Source organism: Amblyomma maculatum, chromosome 2 (assembly GCF_055883805.1).
Source record: "Amblyomma maculatum isolate TAMU_Amacu chromosome 2, ASM5588380v1, whole genome shotgun sequence".
In the NCBI taxonomy this organism is placed as follows: Eukaryota; Metazoa; Arthropoda; class Arachnida; order Ixodida; family Ixodidae; genus Amblyomma; species Amblyomma maculatum.
In genome coordinates this window covers 159,607,164-159,626,084 of record NC_139345.1, presented here as the reverse complement: position 1 = coordinate 159,626,084, position 18,921 = coordinate 159,607,164, and the positions used below count along the sequence as shown (strand labels likewise).

Here is an 18,921-nt window from a genome sequence, read left to right as displayed (position 1 = left end):
ACCATAACTACGAGCACTTCAAGGTTAAAAATTTCCATGTTATTCATTTTTTTTTTTTTTTTCAAATCAGGTGGACATTTAGACCAAGAAAAAATCCGCGTAGAACTAACCGTGGGCATATCAAGAAATACAAAATACTCGACGAGCTAAGATCTGAAGAACTAAATTTGCAGTAAAGAAAAAATAGAAAGAAAGCAAGGGTCAACATTGAAACTATATCTACGAACTTGGGACAAGGTTGTCCTCAGAAAGAAGCGCGGTATAATAATCTTTCAGCCCGCGGAAGCAGCACTTGTGAAAGCGGCAGAATATTTCACAAAGGAACCCTAATTCTCAATCATGTGTTAAATTCTTCGAGAGTGGTGTTCTCTAAAAATGCCTCAAAACTGCTAAAGTAACGCACTCGCATTACTTTTAATATATATGAATTGCAATTAGCTGCCTGGTTGACATGATGGGATAGAATTATTTAGTTCTCTGAAGGAAAACGCCTTCGGTGCAGTGATTATATGGTTGGATAATAAGGCAATGAATGTTTGAAGAATAGTTTCTGAACAATGTTTAGGAGAGCGCTGTGAAACGCTGTGGTCAAATGCATCATTATGAGCCATATATTACAGCTTTCGAACAAAAATAACTTCCGTAAAGAACATCGTTATTATGCAATTTCAATTTTGTTACCATATATGCTGGCGACACATGTGCGCGCATTCATTACACTGTAGGTAATTGTTTTAAATTTTTATTTTTTTTTCCTTTGCCTTGCCCCATGCAGTGCTGTTGATTTTTTTTATTATCTTTTACATGTACAGTACTTTTTGGCAGTGTGCGATTTACGTCGCATTAGAATACGAACCATTCCAGGACAGTTCAGATTTGTTTTCTTGTCAAGTGAATTAGCTAGACATAACGTAGAATATATGTTGCTTGTATTTTTTCTTTGAGCTGAAATATTTTATGCGCTGCTGCACCGATGGCCAAAGTCGTTCAGTCTTTGTTGCTGAAGCCCGCAGCGGAGCGCAAAAGAGTACAGTACAAATTTGTGTTTAGTAGATATTAGAACTCGAAGGCCCTGAAAGCAGCCCAACATATCTGTCTATAAGAACAGCTAGTACTGAGGCGTGGTATAGTCGGTGCTTATGCTGAATGCCGGAAACAGCTAGGGTAATGGCGAATCATGCAGTGCGTGTTTGATTGGCTAGCGCGATCGATCTCTCCCACCTCTGCTTAGCTTGAACATGTTGGGTTTCTTTCCATCACGTAAAAAAAAAGGCGGAAATAATGATGCTACGCTTGCGTGTTTCCAATCATGGACAAACGTTTATAGGATCTGGATTCACCGGATATATTCGATCGTTTCTGCGTTTACTATCCAAACGTAACCCCTGGTTTTGTTCAAGCGACACACACGTTCTGTTGCGTTCTTTGCATTTGAGTACCTTGCGTTTCTTGACTGCGCAGGATTTTTTTCGCGGACACGCATCTATTAAACATTTGCTTGTCAGATCAGATGTGTGCTCGAGCGCGCGCATATGCTTGTACTCGTATGCGTATAAATAGGCCCATGGAACGAAATCCCGTGCGCGAGAGTTGTGCGCGAGATGTGTTCGAGATCTGTGCATGGATATATCTGTGCATCGGATCTGTGCATTGATGTGTCAATCACTTTCAATCATCCTGATTTGACGAGATCAGAAAAACAAATCGTCTCCACCGGGAATCGAATTCCTAGCCTAGTTAACGCTTTAACCAACTGCGCTAAACCCTGGATCGCGAAACTAGCACCATACGTAATTCTCATTGTCTACCGTGAGGATAGCGACGAGAATGACGCTGCAATTAGTGAAAATGACAACGATGACAGAATCAATGGTAATGACGCTGCGTTTAGTTGATAACGATAATGATACGTAATGCACCGTATGCAGTAGCATTAATCTCGCCTTCGCTAATTTCTGCAGTGTAGATTCCACGTGCTGTCAGAATTTTTTCAACACTTGGCTAAAGTTTGGAACGCTATCTGTGTTAGCTACGTCCACGCGTGATCGACATCCGGGTCTCTAGTCTGCAGGAATTGTCTCGAAGATATTATATGCAGAATTTTACGTAACAATTAATCGTGCCTAAATTCGTAAATAGAGAGATATAGCATATCGTTACCGTGTTTAGGTTACAGTTTATCGGACTTGGCGGCCGACATCTGCGCATGCGCGGCCTTTACCGCGGTGAGCAGTTTAGGGATTACCGCCTTACCGGCGCGGAAAGTTAGCGTCAACCCGTAAACAAACGCAAACTAAATTTGCGATACGAGCATAGCCAAGCCAAGCGAAGCCAAGCCAAGTAACGCGACCATACTTCCATGATGGCAACGGTGGCGGCGGCGGACGACTGCAGCCGCAAGCGCACTAGCGTAAACGCCATGCTACGCAGCAGAACGCGATTCCGCATTAAGGATGATATTGCCCTCCTTCGCGAGGTAGTCAGCATCAATCCATTTGCGGACCCCTCCCAGTGGCAGCACATCTCTGAAAACCTAACAGCAATGACTGGAAGGCACTTCAATGTGCGCAGCGTGCGAGAGAGGCTTTTACTCATGCTGCGCAAGTTCCTGCACAATGAGCGGCAAGTGCTGAAGCAGTAAGTGTGATTTCATTAGTACACTTTCTTCGCTGTCATTGTTTCAAGCTGCTAAAAAATATTGTTCATTTCAATCTAGGTCCGGCACCGAAGAAGAGTACACCGAACGGGACGGACTGCTTCAGCACGTTGCGGACATGGCGAAGGAGTTCGGCGTCAATGTGCGCTGTGCAGTGCCGAGGAAATCTACTGCAAGGCCAGCCAAAACAGCGTGCACAACCCGTGCCCTGGCAGCGGCCCCGGTTAAGGATGGCAGGGTTGCTGCTGCAATGTCATTTTATGACCACGTGGAGGAGGAAGAGAATCCCCCCCCCCCCTTTGTAAGTCAACTACGCGACATTATTTTCACTTGTGTCTGTAGCGCGGGAGCGAGTTGTTGGATTGCCCAAGGTGTGGTGTTGTCCACAAACTCAATTACAGGCACAAGCCTGTTGCAAAGCGAGATTAAGAATGCAGCTATAAGAATTATGGATATAAAAAACTAGCAATCATAATAATTTTGATGAAAAAAAAAATGCGAAAAAGGAATTTCGAAGCCAATCTTTTTTTTTCTTTTTTTGCATCCAACTACAGTCGGCATTTTTTTCACACACTGAACCGTTACGCTGATGCATTTTTCTGTCTATGTGCAGATTGTGTGTTCGTGCATTTCATGTGATTGCTGGTTCCAGGTTTGGTTTCACTTATTCTTTTCTTCTCTTAAGATGACCACACTCAAGGGAATACAGAGGCAGCAGTTCTGCTGGAAAAGATATATAGCGGGTCACCGCCTGCTGCAACTAGCCCAGCGGCATATTGTAGCGAGCCGGATGAACATGAAGAAATAAGCCCAGGAGAGCTGGGAAGTCCCAGGGGGCCAAACGAGTCAAATCGCCCGTCCAGCCGGCAGAGTGCAAATGACTCTCAAAGCTTTGGGTAAGGGAGACTGATCAGCGAATATGTGCCCCTTTTGTTAGAGTTTACTGCATCCATAAGTGCGTGCTGTCAGTTTGTGGCCTGTGATAGAGCAAACAAGGTGTTGTGATCATTGTATACTTCTTCTTTGATAATATGGGCACATTGGTTTTTGAGGAAAAATATTCTCTATGCTGACTAGTCCACAATAAAGAATTTTCGAAAATGTTTACACAAGAAACCCTCAGTGATGGAGGTCTGCTTGTGTACATAGTCGTTTGCAGAGGTTTCAAATCGGATGAAATTTTGGGAGCCGCAAGTGCACTACTTTTGTGCTACCATTTTCTTTAAAATGCAGCACATTTTGAAGCGTTTAGTGATGCATGAGACAAGGCTTGATGTCTTGCCTGCTGGTTTCTCTAAAAAGCAAGGCTGGAATCCCGTTATTCTGCTTTACCTTTAGGCCACCTGTTTTGCATGAACCCTGGACATAGTGCCATTTTCATTGTTCAGGCAAAAGCTTGTAGGAGGTAAGAGGTGCTTATTTGTGGTGTCTGGGTTTGAGGATGATTGCAACTCTCACTTTCTTTCAACCTTACTTTTAAAAGATTTGCTAAGCAGCAGTGCCTCTCTCACCTTTCAGTCAGCCTTTTACTGTTGGCACAGCGCTGGGCCCGTATTCAGACTTTGCATCGTTATCGAAGTGTCGCTATCTCACGTGACCTCGAGTAATCTGATTGGTCGAAAAGCCAGTACCACTACGGAACCGGAAGAGGTGGCAACATCATGTTCCGGCATTTCACCACTCACATGACTCGAGGCCACGTAAGATGGCGACACTTTCGATAACGACGCAAACTCTGAATACGGGCCCTGGTCTGATTAGGGTATAAAGGTTTTCGTGCGGAATTCACGTTTTTCCAGCATCCCTGTAGACCCCTGCTCCCTGGGTGAGGCTGAGGGCTTCAGCAGTCAGCGGTGCCCCACAGCTGCAGCACACAATGTGGCCTCAAGGCCAAGACCACTGCTGCAGAGGATGCCACTGGGCATCATGCAGCCTACAAACCGGCGGACTACGCCAGTGCGAAGTAAGAGAAACACCACTATGTCGGTTGTGTGTTTGTGCAGGTGACTGCAAAAAAAAAAATATATATATATATTTATATATACTCAACTTAAAGGGCCACAAGAAAGGAGACGATGTAAGGCCACTTCAAAGTTGCTCTGGCAGAATTGTGTTTTTCCACTCAAATTTTACACTTTACGCTAACAAAGTTCATCAGTATGTACCAGTGTCTGGGAACTTTTCTTCACTGTACTTACAAAACAGCATATATCACTGTGCTAGCATCGGTGATCGCACTATCTATGTGCGCAAGTATGGAAATTGCTTAGTACATAGGGCCGTCTTCCTGCCATGATGGTGCAGTGGTTAGGGCGCTCGGCTTCTGTCCCTGAGGGCGCGGAATTGAATCCCGGCTTCGACTGCCACTTTTTGGGATGGTCGCCCATACGTCCACAATCCATTTGCACATTGTGGCTGGCGATGCCCTCTCGCGAGCGCTTGTATTCACAAACGCGCAACTCGATGCTTCACCTCCACTATGTGGAGTGAAGAAAACAGCCGCTCCTCTACTCCAGGGCAGATTTGGATTCATGAATGACCCTCGGCGTTTCCTCCGACGTCTTCTCGACAATACCTCCGCCACTCTAAGCAGTGCGAATGGCCTATGTGAACGAGATTAAGGTGAAATTTGCCCCGAAAACTGCGTGCTGAAGTGTGTAACCAGCCCATTTTTTTATGAAAGGGCTTTTAAACTTTCGCAAGCAACCTCGACTTTAATAGCATAGTGGAACTTTTGAGAGTTGGATGACAAATGTGGCCGTGAAAAATGGCCGAAATGCTTTTGCGTCTGCCAATAGTTGCTGCTGGTGACGTGGAGTTTACGCAGAACATGACGTATGCTTTAAGAAATGGTGTGAATACTTTGGCTTATTCGTTTGGAGGGTGATCTGCTCTCGCCCTTTGATGCCCCCCCCCCTTTTTTTTTTTATTGCCAGGATTTAACAGACATCAAAATACATTGTAGAAAAAAAAAAAAACTAAAAGCTGCCAACTCCTACGAACATGGTTCTGGCCTTCAGAGGGTTTAGGGGCAAGCGTTGAAAACATGCGTGCTGCTTCGTATGCAAACTGAATCAACTCTCCCAAAAGCAAATGTAGCCTGCGGTTTGCAAACAGGTTCAGAGCCCCAATTGAAAATGTGCTTGAAAAGCCCCGACCGTGAATATCCCTCCGTAAGACGAGCACACGAACGCGCTCCCTCGACAGCGCCGCACGTCCGAAGACATACTTCATACCCTCTGGTGACTAGCCACTGATGCGTGGGGGTGCAGCACAGCCTCACTGCACCTTCAGTGCCCCAGCTTACTGCATGCAACACATTGTTTCCCCACAGTTTGCTGGGAAACCACTGCGAAGGGCGAGCCATCGAAGGAGTGTGCCGCCGCTGCTCAAGTACGACAGGAGGCGAGCTCACCATTAACAGTCAAATGCGCGCCTCAACTCTGCACTCGATAGGCTCCGAAAAGTAGTTCACTTATCCAGTGGCAACTTGAAATGTGCCTGCACCACAGAAGCGTGATGCAATGATTAACTACAGCACTGGTGTCTGTGGCTGTTCACAGTTATCCCGGCAGGAGGCTAGCCGCGGTCATACCTTTAAAATGATAACATGCTAGAAATCCACGGTCGTTGTCACTCTCAGCCAATGTTTAGAGGAAGGTTCGGTGCATCCTCGCCGTATCCACTTTCATGAAAAGTTTGGTAGAACGAAGTCCACACAGAGAGCAAGCGATGCGACGTCCGCCATATTGCGACGCTACCTTGGCCATAAGCGGCCAAGGTAGTGTCGTTGCCGACATGAGATTCTCGAGAATACTCCAGTTTTCTTCGCCGCTGGAGGCGCGATTCAAGTGGAGGTTGCTTTCTGAAATGAAAAACAGGCCTCTAGGGGCGATTGGAGGGGAAGTTCGAGTGAAGGCATGTTCTTGAATGCAACGGTAGACCCCTTCTCGTGCACAGTGAAGGGCGATGGCATGTCCAGGTAAACCGGTGTCTGATCGCCATTGCCTATTTGGACCAACAGAAAGTTTTTGCGCAAAGAAATAACATGGTACTGAAAACTCACGAGCAGCTCTTTGAACGCTTCAGCAGCTTCTGTGCAATTAAGGTCCGCCGGCATAGTGAAAAAGCCAGCACAGCACATGTAGCGATGGATCCAGTGCTTGCTCGCTTTGAAGGGAGCACGCGATACCCCTTTTTCTTTTGCAAGCTCCCTAGCCTTTGCCTGCACAAGCTCCACACTCATAGTTAGATGTGCAGCTCGCTGTTGTCATACGAACTCAGTCAGGCCAAGTTCAATTTCTAGGTATGTTCCATTCTTCGGGGCGTGAAAAGGGCTTTTTATCATCGCCATACACGAATGCTTCCCTTGACGACACCAAACTGCCTCCTGACCGCACTGTTGCCAATGTTCTTTACAGTTAAAATCAGTTTTCGTTTGAAAGCAGCCGAGTGCTGTTTTTGAGACTGACATCTTGCTCCCCCAAAAAATATCCACTTCACAAAGCGTGGCTTACATGCGTTGTCAACAGGCACACTCAGCGGATCAATTGCAACGAAACGACATTGTGATGCCGTTTGTCGAGCGTAACGGAAGCCAAGCCATAGCCACAATAATGAAACCAAAACTTCAAGCAAGTTTTTATTCGGATCTGCAAATAGTACGAGACCAAAATTTAGGACGCAAATTATGGGGAAAAACCTCGTTTTATATGCAGGCTTTCAGGGTATGTGGCAAACATCGAGTAACTTCAGCATCAAAATTTATCATTGAATCAAGAGATGGTTACAAGAGACACTCTGTTACTAAGGGCAACTTTTGCAGGTCCTTAAAGTAACTTCTCTATTTAGAAGAGAGATAATTTACCCAGGTATGCTCAAATAATGCAGCTGACTCGTACTAATTTACATGTGCAGCAGTTTAGATTTCCTTAGCTAAATTCTGTTCCATATCAGTGTCCTGTTTTGCGGCACTATGTCAGGAACCAAGAAGGAGTGCCTCCTCTTGACTAGACAAGATGTCCTGACATTTTGCCTTCCCAGTCAAGAGGAGGCACTCCTTGGTTCCAGACCTATTGTACTATTGCAACAAAAAAGGACACTGATAGGGAACAGAATTTAGCTAAAGGAATATAAACTGCCACACATAAGAGTCAGCAAGACTTTTTGGTTACAAGAGACTTTTTCGGGTCCCTTGAGTGTCTCTTGTAATGAGGTTTTACTCTATATACATCGTGCAATGCCCTCGAAGGATGTGTAATATCAGCAGGAGTAAGTCTCATACACAAGCGTCATAAACCAGTGCACGCCCTAAGTGTGTGCAGCATATTTCAAACACTCATTCGTTAACAATGGCTCTAACACCATTAATGTGTTGTCGCACACTTCATGCATATCAATATATCAGGCACAGATGTTGTACACTTCAGCGATTTGGGAACATGGGTTACGGCCGTTGACCATTGATGTCGAACAGTAGCTGGCACTTCATGCCAGCTTTCTTTAAAATATGGCTGTATGTATGAAAAGCTTTGTTGTATGATCATACACAACAAAAATACATGCACACATCGGCATGCAAGGGATAGTTGAAGCCATGTGGCACAGAAGAGTACAGGCCTAGGCAGTACCATTTCTTTTGGACTACTAACTAGCTTCTGAAGCATCCACTGGCACTTTGTTTTCAGCAGACGCCTCTTGAAAGTATTGCAATTGTGCTTTCAATACTTTGTGCTTGAATTGTGCTTTGACCAAGGCAGTTACGTTTCAACTATGTTACCTGTAAAATGTGATGTGCTGTGAATATTACACAAGTATGTTTATTTTCTAGTTCTAGAAAGAGCAACACTTCTGTTTAAAATGATTGCTGTTTCATGTCGATATACTTATGTTTGCACGCTTTTCTGCAGGTACACAGAGGCACAGCGAGGCTGCCCTTAACTTTTTGTCGGAACGTGGGAGCCGCGACAATGAAATAGAGCGGCTACGCATCGCTCTAGAGGAAAAGCGGCTCGATTTCGAGAAGAAAAAACATGAAGATAAAATGATGCTGCACAGGTGGGAGAGAGAGGAGCGGGCACAGGAACGCCAAGCGCACCTTGCTGTGCAAGAAGCGCACCTACGACTCATAGAAAAACTGGTGAACAAAGTTGAGAGTACAGTAAAATAAAGTTACTGTACTTGTTTTGACATCGTTTGGATTGCACTTTCGTTTTCCACAAAACATAACGGCTCAAGGAGCCTATGAAAAATATAATTGCATAGTACTCAACTACATCAGTCACAAGCCTGTTATAGTAGAGCACACAGAGAAGTACGACAGTCATGTTACACTGCCTGGGGTGGCAAGGTTTTCGCACCAAAAAAAGGAAACAGTAGGGGGGGGGGGGGGGTGCATGCCTATTCCATTTTCAACCAGTGTTAAACATTGGTGTTCTGCTTTTGAACAGTTGTACGAAGCTTTGCAGTCTGCTGTGTACATTATACAATATTTCATTGTTCCTTTTTCAACAAAGAAATTAACCCTTTAGGCTGTAAACCCCGAACCGTACTCGTCATGAGTTAAAAACCATGTCACACTCGTCTGGACCGATGGCGCACTGCTTCTATCGCCAAATAAGAGCTGCGATCAATTCTTAACCATGGAGGGCAGTAGGTGTGTGTAAGAAAAACATTTCGTGCCTTTCATGTTTTAAGCCTGGCAACAAGGGCACACCTTGCTAGTTAACTTCTACAATTACCCAGAACTGGCAGATATTCTCAAAGCAGAAAACCAATATCTATGGAACACTTGTCTGGGAAGAAAGGACATGCCTCCATTAAAAAAAATTACTTTAATAAAAGATGGGATTACCATCTTTCAACATAGAAGATTCCTTGCCTTCCAAAGAGAGACAAGAAGCTTTTCCCATTTGTAAACCCAATTAATTCACCTGCAATACAAGATAACTGCAGGAATGAACACGAACACAAGAGAAGCAAATGCACAAAGCATTCATCCGTGCGTTGCATGTTTTCTTCTCGTGTTCCTTCACTGCCATCATGAATGAAGGAACGAACAAGTTTCTAAGCCCACAATTGCTCTGCACACACACAGACTTTACACAGACAATGCGCACACTGCTTTACCAACATCAACTTATGAATCCAAAGCAAAAGTAACAAGAGTGCGGCAGAGTCTGCATTTTTCGTCAACAACAAACACCAGGATTGTATGTAGAAACATCGCCAGCACCATTTTCAGCACAACTATGTACATCAGCTGTGACCACTGCATGTCATGATACTTTTATTTGCCTCGCAGGCTACTTGGAAGATCACAGACACACATCCCCAATACACTCGACAGCTTCAGACTGCAGCTGTCAGCCCAATACATACTATTTCAACTAAAAAAGGATCTTATTGACCACTTTGACAAAAACGGCAAGAGTATCATTCTTAAGTTAAACTTGAAATTTCTCCAATCATCACATTTTTATTTAAAAAAAACGACATTGCAACAGATATTAAAGGGGCGTTTGACGTCTCGCATGCTGCAATTCTTCGCAACCTGCATGACACCAATTGCAGAGAGCAAACATACAACTGCGTCTAAATATTCTTGAAGAATCATATGGCCACCATAAGCCTGGGTAACCTCAAGACGGGCAAATTCCAGGTAGCGGATGAAGGCACCCCTCAAGGTTCAGTTACATCGCCCCTCGTATAATATCACTATGCTGAAACTCCCAAAGATGCTTCATAAAATCGACGTACAGCACACCCTCTGCGTCGACGATATAACATTTTGAATTCGAGGCGGCTGCCCAGGAGAATAAGAAAACGCTTCCCAGAAAGCCGTCGACTGCACCAACAGCTACTTGAAAGACTGCGGACTCACTTGCGCACCACAGAAATCTGCATTCCTCATTCTGAAAGCCCAAACACGAATGTAAGGGACCGACGGGCACAACAGATTAGCGCGTGCCCCTATGGAACGCTGTGGCGAACGCCTAACCATGGCACTGCACTAGTGCCGATAGGCGGGTCGTGACTGGACCACTCTGTTCTGTTCTTTTCTTTCCCTTTTTTTTTTTTTGTACACGCTGTCTCGACCTCGTGGGGGCAGGTGAGACGCTCATTCAATGCAAGCGCCCAACGGAGGGACGTGACCCTAGGAGTTTTGCGTTTCCTTTTTTTTTATGGGAGAGAGGGTTTAGTCCTCATAATGTTGAAGGGGGCGCTGGACGTCGGAACGAACCAATCAGGTTGATGTTGGTTGTGATTGGTCGTAGCGGAAATTAGGGCTGCACCTAAGGGGGTTAAAACTGAGCCCGAGGGCACGTTCCGGACTAGGTTTTGATGCTCGGCATCGTCGGCTATGCCGAGGTGGGAATATTTCCCTTTTAGCCGGTTCCAACCTGTATTTCTGCTGTAAACGTTGTAAATATTTGCTGCGTGCATAAAATTCAGTTTTCTCCTCGTCAATTCCTGCCCTCAAGTTTTCGCTCATACCGTCTCCGACGGGGCGTCTCTGGCGCAAGGAACTTCCGCTGCAACACGGTATACCATCTCAGACGGCGCACCACTGGTGCACAGAAAAGAAGAACCACCATCGGAACTTTACTACGAAGAAGAGCGAGGAAGGAAGGATGGGGAACTCTAAAAAAACTTGGATAGAGAAGGCGTTGAACTAGAGTGCGCCAAGCCGCGCCCCCTGAGTAGATGATAGCTCATATACCACAGCCTCCATCCTGAGAAATATGAATCTTTCATATCGTAAAGACAAAGCACATGGAACAAATCTGGAAACCAGATATACTGACACAGCAAGATACCCGGGGAGGCAAGCCCACTGCATTACCATCATGGATTACACATATACAGAAAAGATATCTACAATTATTCAAATGACACCAACACAGCAGAAGAGGCTGAAATTGCCTCAGCTCTCTCTACGTGCAATGAACGTGCCATAATACTCAGTGATTTGCAGTCTACATGCAGGAATTACCAAAAGAGAAGAATTTCCGGCATAGCGCTTGAAATCCATCACACCACAGCACACCACCTCCCAGATACTTAAATCATATGGACTCCAGGACACATCCACCAAACTAAGGACATGGCTTTGGTTCATAGCTTCCTATACTGAGGAGACTGCCCACCTGGGGCACGTATCACACCTGCTCTTTTTATTTCTCTCTATCCGTGTCTGCATCGCTGTGTTGTCCTTTGCTACATTGACTTTTTAAAATCATTATCCAAGTGACCCTGTTATCTGCATTATATGCCTTGCCCACCTCTATTTGCTCTTTGTTACCAGATATATCATTAACCCTATAGGTTTCTGAACTACACCACTCTCTTCCTGTCTCAAGTTATCCATACATGTTGCCTTTCTGTATTGGCAAACTGTCTTCAGGTGCTTTTTCTTTTAACATTCTTAGAGCGCTAATGCTACAGCCTTTGTTCACCGAATCCGATATGTCTCTGTTTGAAGCTGGCCAGAGCTCCTAATTGCTCAGCACTTTTCAGATGGGAATCAATCCCTTTGGGACTCATAGATCTCGAGCAGGGCTTTAAATCTATGCTGGTTGGATGTTACATTGCGGCTGTATGCTACCGAGTATGTGTGACCCAGAATCGTCGCTCTGAAGCCAGCTGTGAAGCCATCAGCTGGAGCTGCCAGCTTACGCAGCACTTCTGGGATGGAAATCAAACCAACTGGAACCCTTGCATCCCAAGTCTCTCCACTTCTGTGGGTATATTCATAGGTTCAGTTCAGTCGTGTCCGACTCTTCGTGACCCTATGGACCATATCACGCCACGCTTTCCGGTCTCTCATTATCCTCCTAACATCACATAACTTCATCTGCAGCGCCTCGAGGATGCCATCTAACCATCGCGTTCGCTGTCTACCCCTTCTCCGGTGACCCTCAACCTTTCCCAACATCAAATCTTTCTCCAGCGACTCCTCTCTTCTCATCAGATGACAAAAGTAGCTGAGCTTTAACTGTTTTAACCATATAGCATGGTTAAAACAGGGCTGTATGTTAATGCATACCATTACATGGCTCATGCTCGACGCAAGCAGAATGTGAACTAATGATAATAGCCACAAAACAATGGTACTGAGAAAGGACTATGAAGCTGTTAGAATGGATGGCCATACAACTGAGAACAGGAGTAGAGGATACATAAAAAGAAAGGGAAACATCTGTGCCAGTTGCCACCAGAATAGGAGCCACCTGTGCCATCCACTAGTGCGGCAAGACAGCACAAAGCAACAAGATTTCAGGTATCACTGAAGATGCGGGATACAAAAAACACTGCAGCTAAACATCAAGAGCAGCAAGTAGAGTGAGAAGCAGGGACAAGAATAACTCCAGTATCCCCCAATACAAAAACACAATGAAATAGAGAAGTAATGCAGCAAAAACGGCAAGCATAGCGAGAATGATGCCTACACATTCGCAGCACGTAAGACTTGAAAAGCCCCAGGAAGCTTCTATGCTCACCAGGTGGTAGATTACGACTGTACTCTAAGTATGTGCGACCAAGAATAGTTTGTTTGAAGCTAGCCATGAAGCTGCTAGCATGAGCTGCCAACTTGTGTTGTAGGCAGTAGCCATATACAGTGGCTAGGCTGCCTAGCTGGGTGCCTAGCTGGCTGCACTGCTACGTGCTCGTGTAACGCTCGCTGCGGCCAGTGTTTGCCTGACTGAACAAACCTGTCATTTTGAGATCAGGATGATGCCCACAAGGAGCTCTGAATGTTACTCAAACTGTGAAGGTACATTTGTACAACTTGTTTAAAGCAATCCCTGTTAAAGAACCCTAGGTGATCAAGATTTACAAAGCCCTCCACTGCAGTGTCCCTCATACCCCAGTCGCCTTAGGATATCAGACCGTATAAACCAAACCATTAAATGTTTACTACCACTAACCAGCTTCAACTGTTCTAAAAATAAAACAGCGCAAAACACACAGACGAAAGAATAGACACAGACACAGACAGCGCTTGTGGTGTCTGTGTCTATTCTTTCGTCTGTGTGTTTTGCGCTGTTTTATTTTTAAACCATGTATCACCAACTCGCCCGCTTTGCCATTCTGTTGAATTTCAACTGTTCCCCCCCCCCATCCCCTCTTCTCCACACACACACAAATAACAAGGAAACGTGAGGAATCTGAATACATGTAATACCAGGAGCAAAAATAACTAACCCCCTCCAAGTTCTGAACTGTGCCGCACCGCGCACGAGTGCCACCTCAAAATGCACTTCTGATATCGGGACCTGCGCACTCTGCCTGGCCTGACACTAGGAATGCACTGCAAGATGGCACCCACATTCAATGTGGCACAGTTCAGAACTTGGAGGTGAGGTCTGCTACTTTTGCTCCCAACAGTACATATACATTAGCCAGAAAATGGCACCAAGTATTCATCTAAGGCTGGTGGATCCAAGTTAAAATATTGTGAAACTTGGCTGTCATAAAGGCAGGTGTGGGCATTTGACAGCAGCGTGGCCACTCTGTACATGCGGCCGATGTTCTGGCGTCCTATCTTCTGGTTCTTAGGGAAATCCAAAAATGCAAACTCGGTGGCCACCTTGCCGAAACCCCACTCCACAGCTTGCCGAACAGTGCTCATCTTCTTGTTGAACCAAGCTTCATGAGGCTGAAGCCTGCATCCCCCGAATGGCTTGAGGAGCAAGGGTCGAAGAGGGTATGCTGGATCCCCATAGATCACGAAGTTATGGCCTTGGGTAACCTTCTCAAGGTTGTTGTACAGGTTTGTCTTCTTGAGGATGCCTGAAATGCAAAGCAGTTTCAGTATTAAAAATGTACCAGAAGCAGGGCTTGCACTTAGAGTTGTAATTTCAAGCCACTGTCAAAGAAATAATATAACTTCAAGTATTAGAAGTAAACTTATTTTATACGCCCCGCACACCGCCTGTAGGGGCACCACTGAAAGCCACCTACTGCAGCAGTGGGGCTACGTTGGCTGCCCCACTGCTGCAGCAAGCGTAGCAGAAGTTCACACGTGATCGGCCGTTTGTGCGGGTGCATGGCAATTATTTCCACGGCATTAGAGTCCAAAAATGAATTTAATTTCTTTAAAGTGGACTTCTGTCCGAAGTCGCAGTCGGACCTTCACCCTAAGTGGGACAACCCGACCAGCGTTCACACCAAATGATTGCCGCAAGCAAGAGTTACCAAGACCAGCGATGCCATAAAGCCTATCATGAGTACCATCCCTTTTTTTTGCGTTTTAAAATTGATGCCCACGCTTGCACTGTGTTCGGAGAAAAACTGATAAGTTCAATTACTTTTCCTCGAGTGCAACATGGTGCTGCTTGGCGTGCCCGATCAAGTGGTTGTTGAGAGGTGAGCGGACCAGGCGCTTTGGCGGCACGCTTGTGTACAGGAAAACATGCTGGACTAATCGCAAATAATTTGCACCACCTTTATTGAATTTGACACGATTGTAACACATCGTTGAAATAGCGAGAGTGCATGGTTTGTAGCTCGAACCACGATTATCTTAAGTAGCGCTAGTTTTTGGTGAGACTGCCTCCCCCGCATGCTGTCCCTTCTCGAGCTCCATTAAGATACTGTAGTGGAGAGCTCCACATTACTGCACCACCACCACAGCAGATAAAAATTGCACACAATGATTGTGGCATTATGTATTACTGCTTTTGAATATAAGCTTAAGAAGCGAGTGTGGCAACCCCGGCTGCTCAGAAGTAATTTCTTACATTTTCATGTCCTATCGCCCAAAGTTTGATATTTACCCCAATTTTTCGCGATGCTTATGCACGTAGCTTCTACATATGACAAGTCACGCTTGGTATTAAACAAGAATAAAGCTCTAAGGCATTCAGTGAATGTTTGACATCTGTAATTTTCATGCTAAAGTTTGAGTTTCAAAAGCTTTTTTTTTTCTTTTTTTTTATGGCTGGCATCAAAGCATCAAAACTAACTGATGCTGTTTGAGGGGTATGCATAATGGGACAATAAACATTTCATAGCAGCACTATAAAAGTGACTTAAATAATTACAAAAGCATCGAGACGTGAGCAGAACCTTTTTCTCCGCCCAGAAACAATCCACTGTTATACTGTTATCATTGCTCCTGTTCATAAGGCCAGCCAGGAAACTTGAAGAAATGTGTTCCCAGGGAGCTTTTATAGCTGTTAGAGCACTCCACTTCACAACAGTTTCTAGACATGACCCAAGTTCCATTTGAACCATATAAACTGAACGATCACAATTTTTGTGCGTTAAAGCCTTCGACTGCGTAGAAACTCGAGGAGAAAGGCGGCCAGGTAGCCCTGCCTGAGTTTTCTAATGCCGCCGCCAGGCGGCACAACCTCAAAGGATACGCGGAGCATTTTGTCTGCCACCTATCTTATGAAACACTCATTACTTTTGTAGTGACAATCACAACTCCTCCTAATTTATAGCTCTAAGTACTACCATTTCTGGAATTGATTAATGGCAACTAGCTTGTTATTACTGACAAACTTGCCAAAATAGACCCCAAGTGAGATTTCAACATGCACAGGTAGTACATTGTCACTCAAAAAAGTCAGCACTCATTTATGAAAAAACATCAAAACAAATCTGCCAAGTTACTAAATTGCAAGAACTGAAACTTCATACCCTGCATTTAATATGTAGATTTTGGTGATGAGCTTTCATCGTGGCAAAGAAGTTTGCACTTTTTAGAAAAGCTGCTCAGACCTCTGCCGTTATCTAAACACTGGATCAAGGCGCTACATGTGTCGCTGCTATGCAGTATTGCATAGGGGTGAAAAGATAATGAGAACTGTGTCGGTCGGAAGGATATAACAGGCAGCCATGAAGACACAGTGGACTGTTAATTGAGGATGAGAATTGGCCTAGTTCAGGTTAAAACCATATCTAATGTTAACTTCCTTTAGTCATCAGTGCGCAGCATCTTTAACCCATGGTTATGGTTCTTGATGTCACCTCGATGTAGCATCCTCAAGATTTCAGGCCTCCTGCGCATAATTCTTACCTGGGCTGTTCCCTAAATCCGTAATATGTTCAAGCAGCTTCATACTAAGCAAGCTCGTACAAAATATATGCACCTACCTGCATCGTGCCTCCGGCCCCGAAAAGGTCCGTCCAGCTGGCAAACTATGCCATTGGGGCACATTACGGCCTGATATTTCTGGACATGGCAGCGTTTATGGCCTGAAAAATCTTCTTGCTGCTCTGATGTGGGTCGGCAAATTTTGCGGGCAGTACCATCTATAAACCCCCAGCAGTTCTTAAGCGGGGCTCCTTTAGCGTGCACGGCCTGAAAAGAACAAGTGATCATAAAATGATTTTGATTGTCACATTTTGCTGTATCTTTTGTTTCACTACTTGCTAACATTACTGGGTTTGATGCAATGAAAAGTTTTTGCATAATGTAACTGCATTCAACTTTGGAAGATTTAGGATGATGCGGCTACAAACAATTCATACAAAAGCTCTGACACCAAATTAGTCGGGATGCATTGCTCGAATCTTTGCGAGCCTGTATGAATGATTGTGGTACTACTGGAGCACATGCCTGATATTTCTTACTACCGTAGTTACTCGATTCTAAGCATCCCCTTTTATCACGATCGTGATGCCCAAAGTGATGAGGGTTCTCAGATTCGAAATATAACGCTGCCCCCCCCCCCCCCCCCCCTATTTCTGTTTTTTCCTCGATATCTCGACGAGACGCGAGCAAAATTATTTAGCAAACACCATTCGCAAAGGCGATTGAAGTGCGCTTGAAGTTCAATGTGGCAGCCCTCTTCAAACTCATTCCGGCCTCCGTTGCGGATGTCGAACAGCTGATATCAAACAAAGCAACGCGGGGCCGCGATGTCTACTCAACTTGCCGAAATATTCCAGGCCCACGTGACAACACGCTGATAGGGTAATCTGGGTAGCTTTCTGTTGGCCTTTGGCGTCCTACGCCGCCAGCTGTCGTGTAGGGTCGGAACGCAGCAAAACAAGAAGCTGGAGATGGCGCCGCATCTCTAAGTTCCTGCTCGAGACTGAGTACACAAGCGCCCTGGCAAGCTTGTCTACGCTCTCTTCCTCTCAAAAACGGATTCTCATGCAAACTTTTTTTCCCCATAATTTCATTTATTTTTCTGCAGAGTTCGGGGGTCGCTTAGAATCGCGAAAATAGGGTATTTGCTGAAAATGCTTCCCCTGCGCAATAACCTTTCTCATGCAGGATTTCGCGGCAGCGTTCAGAATTCGTCAAACAAAATTTCCTTACCTCACAGAAGCGTTCTAGAGAAGTCACAGTGAGCCACGAATGGGTGCTCAGGTCTTGAAGAAGGTGGTCGAAGTAGTGCTCGACATGGGCTAGCACCATATTCACCACACTCGAGATTACAGACTGGTGGCGGTTGAACATAACCTCGAGGTCGAAGAGGCGGTTCGGATAGGCCAGCCGCCGCAGTGCCATGCAAAGCGCCTCATGGCCTGGCACAGTCACGCGCTGGGCGCTAACGAAATCGTTCGGCACCATCAGGCAAGAAGACAGATAATAGAAATCGGTCTTCTTGAACCTGAAATGCCGCTCAAAATCGCAGTCCTCTATTCTGTCAATATTCAAAAGGCCACGCGCTCCCAGATTTCGGCGCGTCTCCGGCTCCATTAGGGACGCGCATACATACAGATCTTCTATCTCTCTCCATGTGAGAGTGCCGAGAAGGAGCGGGTCGGTGAGTGCACTGTATTGTGCCATATCTAGATCAGAAGCCTGAACAAGGTATATGCCTGAATACACAAGGAACCGGCGAACACTTCGGCTATAGAGGCTAGAAGGTTTTTCGGCGGACAAGGAACAACAGCGCAGAAATTGAGTTGGCTATGGATTGAGACTGCCTATCTGGCCTAGCGACAGGCGTTGTGACTATGACCGCGCTGCTATAATTTTCAAAAGACGCTGGACTGTTCGCTAGAACGTAGTACATATTAATATAAAAAAAAATGTTATTGACAAGCGTGTAAAGTTCTTTTACGCATAATTTTTGTAGCACGTTTATATTTCGGGGTCACTATCATCATCATCACTTTTTCTTCTAACTTCTCACTACGGTAACTACGAAACTGGCGCCGCTAACTGCGGTAACTGCGAAACTGCCGATACGATGAAAACGCTGTGCTATAAACGCGTTCTGCGTTTTGCAACGCTAACCGGAAAGTTCGCTGTCCGGTAACACGATAAACTGTAACCTAAACACGGTAACGAT

General features: G+C 45.3%; 2 protein-coding genes and 1 long non-coding RNA gene across 3 annotated transcripts; 2 read left to right on the top strand and 1 right to left on the bottom strand.

Moving 5' to 3' along the window:
* The first annotated feature begins 2,362 nt into the window (after nt 1-2,362).
* LOC146200284 (uncharacterized) lies at nt 2,363-2,961 on the top strand. The gene is made up of 3 exons (XM_084592321.1): nt 2,363-2,637; nt 2,717-2,848; nt 2,934-2,961. The coding sequence occupies exons 1-3, from the start codon at nt 2,363-2,365 to the stop codon at nt 2,959-2,961; spliced, it is 435 nt and encodes a 144-aa protein (XP_084448447.1).
* A 68-nt stretch (nt 2,962-3,029) lies between these two features.
* Nucleotides 3,030-8,789, top strand: LOC146200283 (uncharacterized). The gene is made up of 3 exons (XR_014704812.1): nt 3,030-3,552; nt 4,456-4,619; nt 8,566-8,789. It is a non-coding gene; the product is annotated as an uncharacterized LOC146200283 (long non-coding RNA).
* A 4,902-nt stretch (nt 8,790-13,691) lies between these two features.
* On the bottom strand, nt 13,692-18,702 carry LOC146200282 (uncharacterized). Its single transcript, XM_084592908.1, has 3 exons — nt 17,940-18,702; nt 16,766-16,973; nt 13,692-14,452 (listed from the first exon to the last, which is right to left on the bottom strand). The coding sequence occupies exons 1-3, from the start codon at nt 18,411-18,413 to the stop codon at nt 14,058-14,060; spliced, it is 1,077 nt and encodes a 358-aa protein (XP_084449034.1). The 5' UTR covers nt 18,414-18,702; the 3' UTR covers nt 13,692-14,057.
* Between the last annotated feature and the right edge of the window lie 219 nt (nt 18,703-18,921).

Bases quoted from the DNA above. Each gene is read 5' to 3' on its own strand.
- LOC146200284 (XM_084592321.1), top strand. From the start codon at position 2,363: ATGGCAACGGTGGCGGCGGCGGACGACTGCAGCCGCAAGCGCACTAGC. The intron at 2,638-2,716 runs GTAAGTGTGATT...ATTTCAATCTAG, and splicing joins GAGCGGCAAGTGCTGAAGCA to GTCCGGCACCGAAGAAGAGT. The intron at 2,849-2,933 runs GTGCACAACCCG...CACGTGGAGGAG, and splicing joins GCAAGGCCAGCCAAAACAGC to GAAGAGAATCCCCCCCCCCC.
- LOC146200282 (XM_084592908.1), bottom strand. From the start codon at position 18,413: ATGGCACAATACAGTGCACTCACCGACCCGCTCCTTCTCGGCACTCTC. The intron at 16,974-17,939 runs GTAAGGAAATTT...TGTTCTTTTCAG, and splicing joins CTCTAGAACGCTTCTGTGAG to GCCGTGCACGCTAAAGGAGC. The intron at 14,453-16,765 runs GTAGGTGCATAT...TTTGCATTTCAG, and splicing joins GGGCCGGAGGCACGATGCAG to GCATCCTCAAGAAGACAAAC.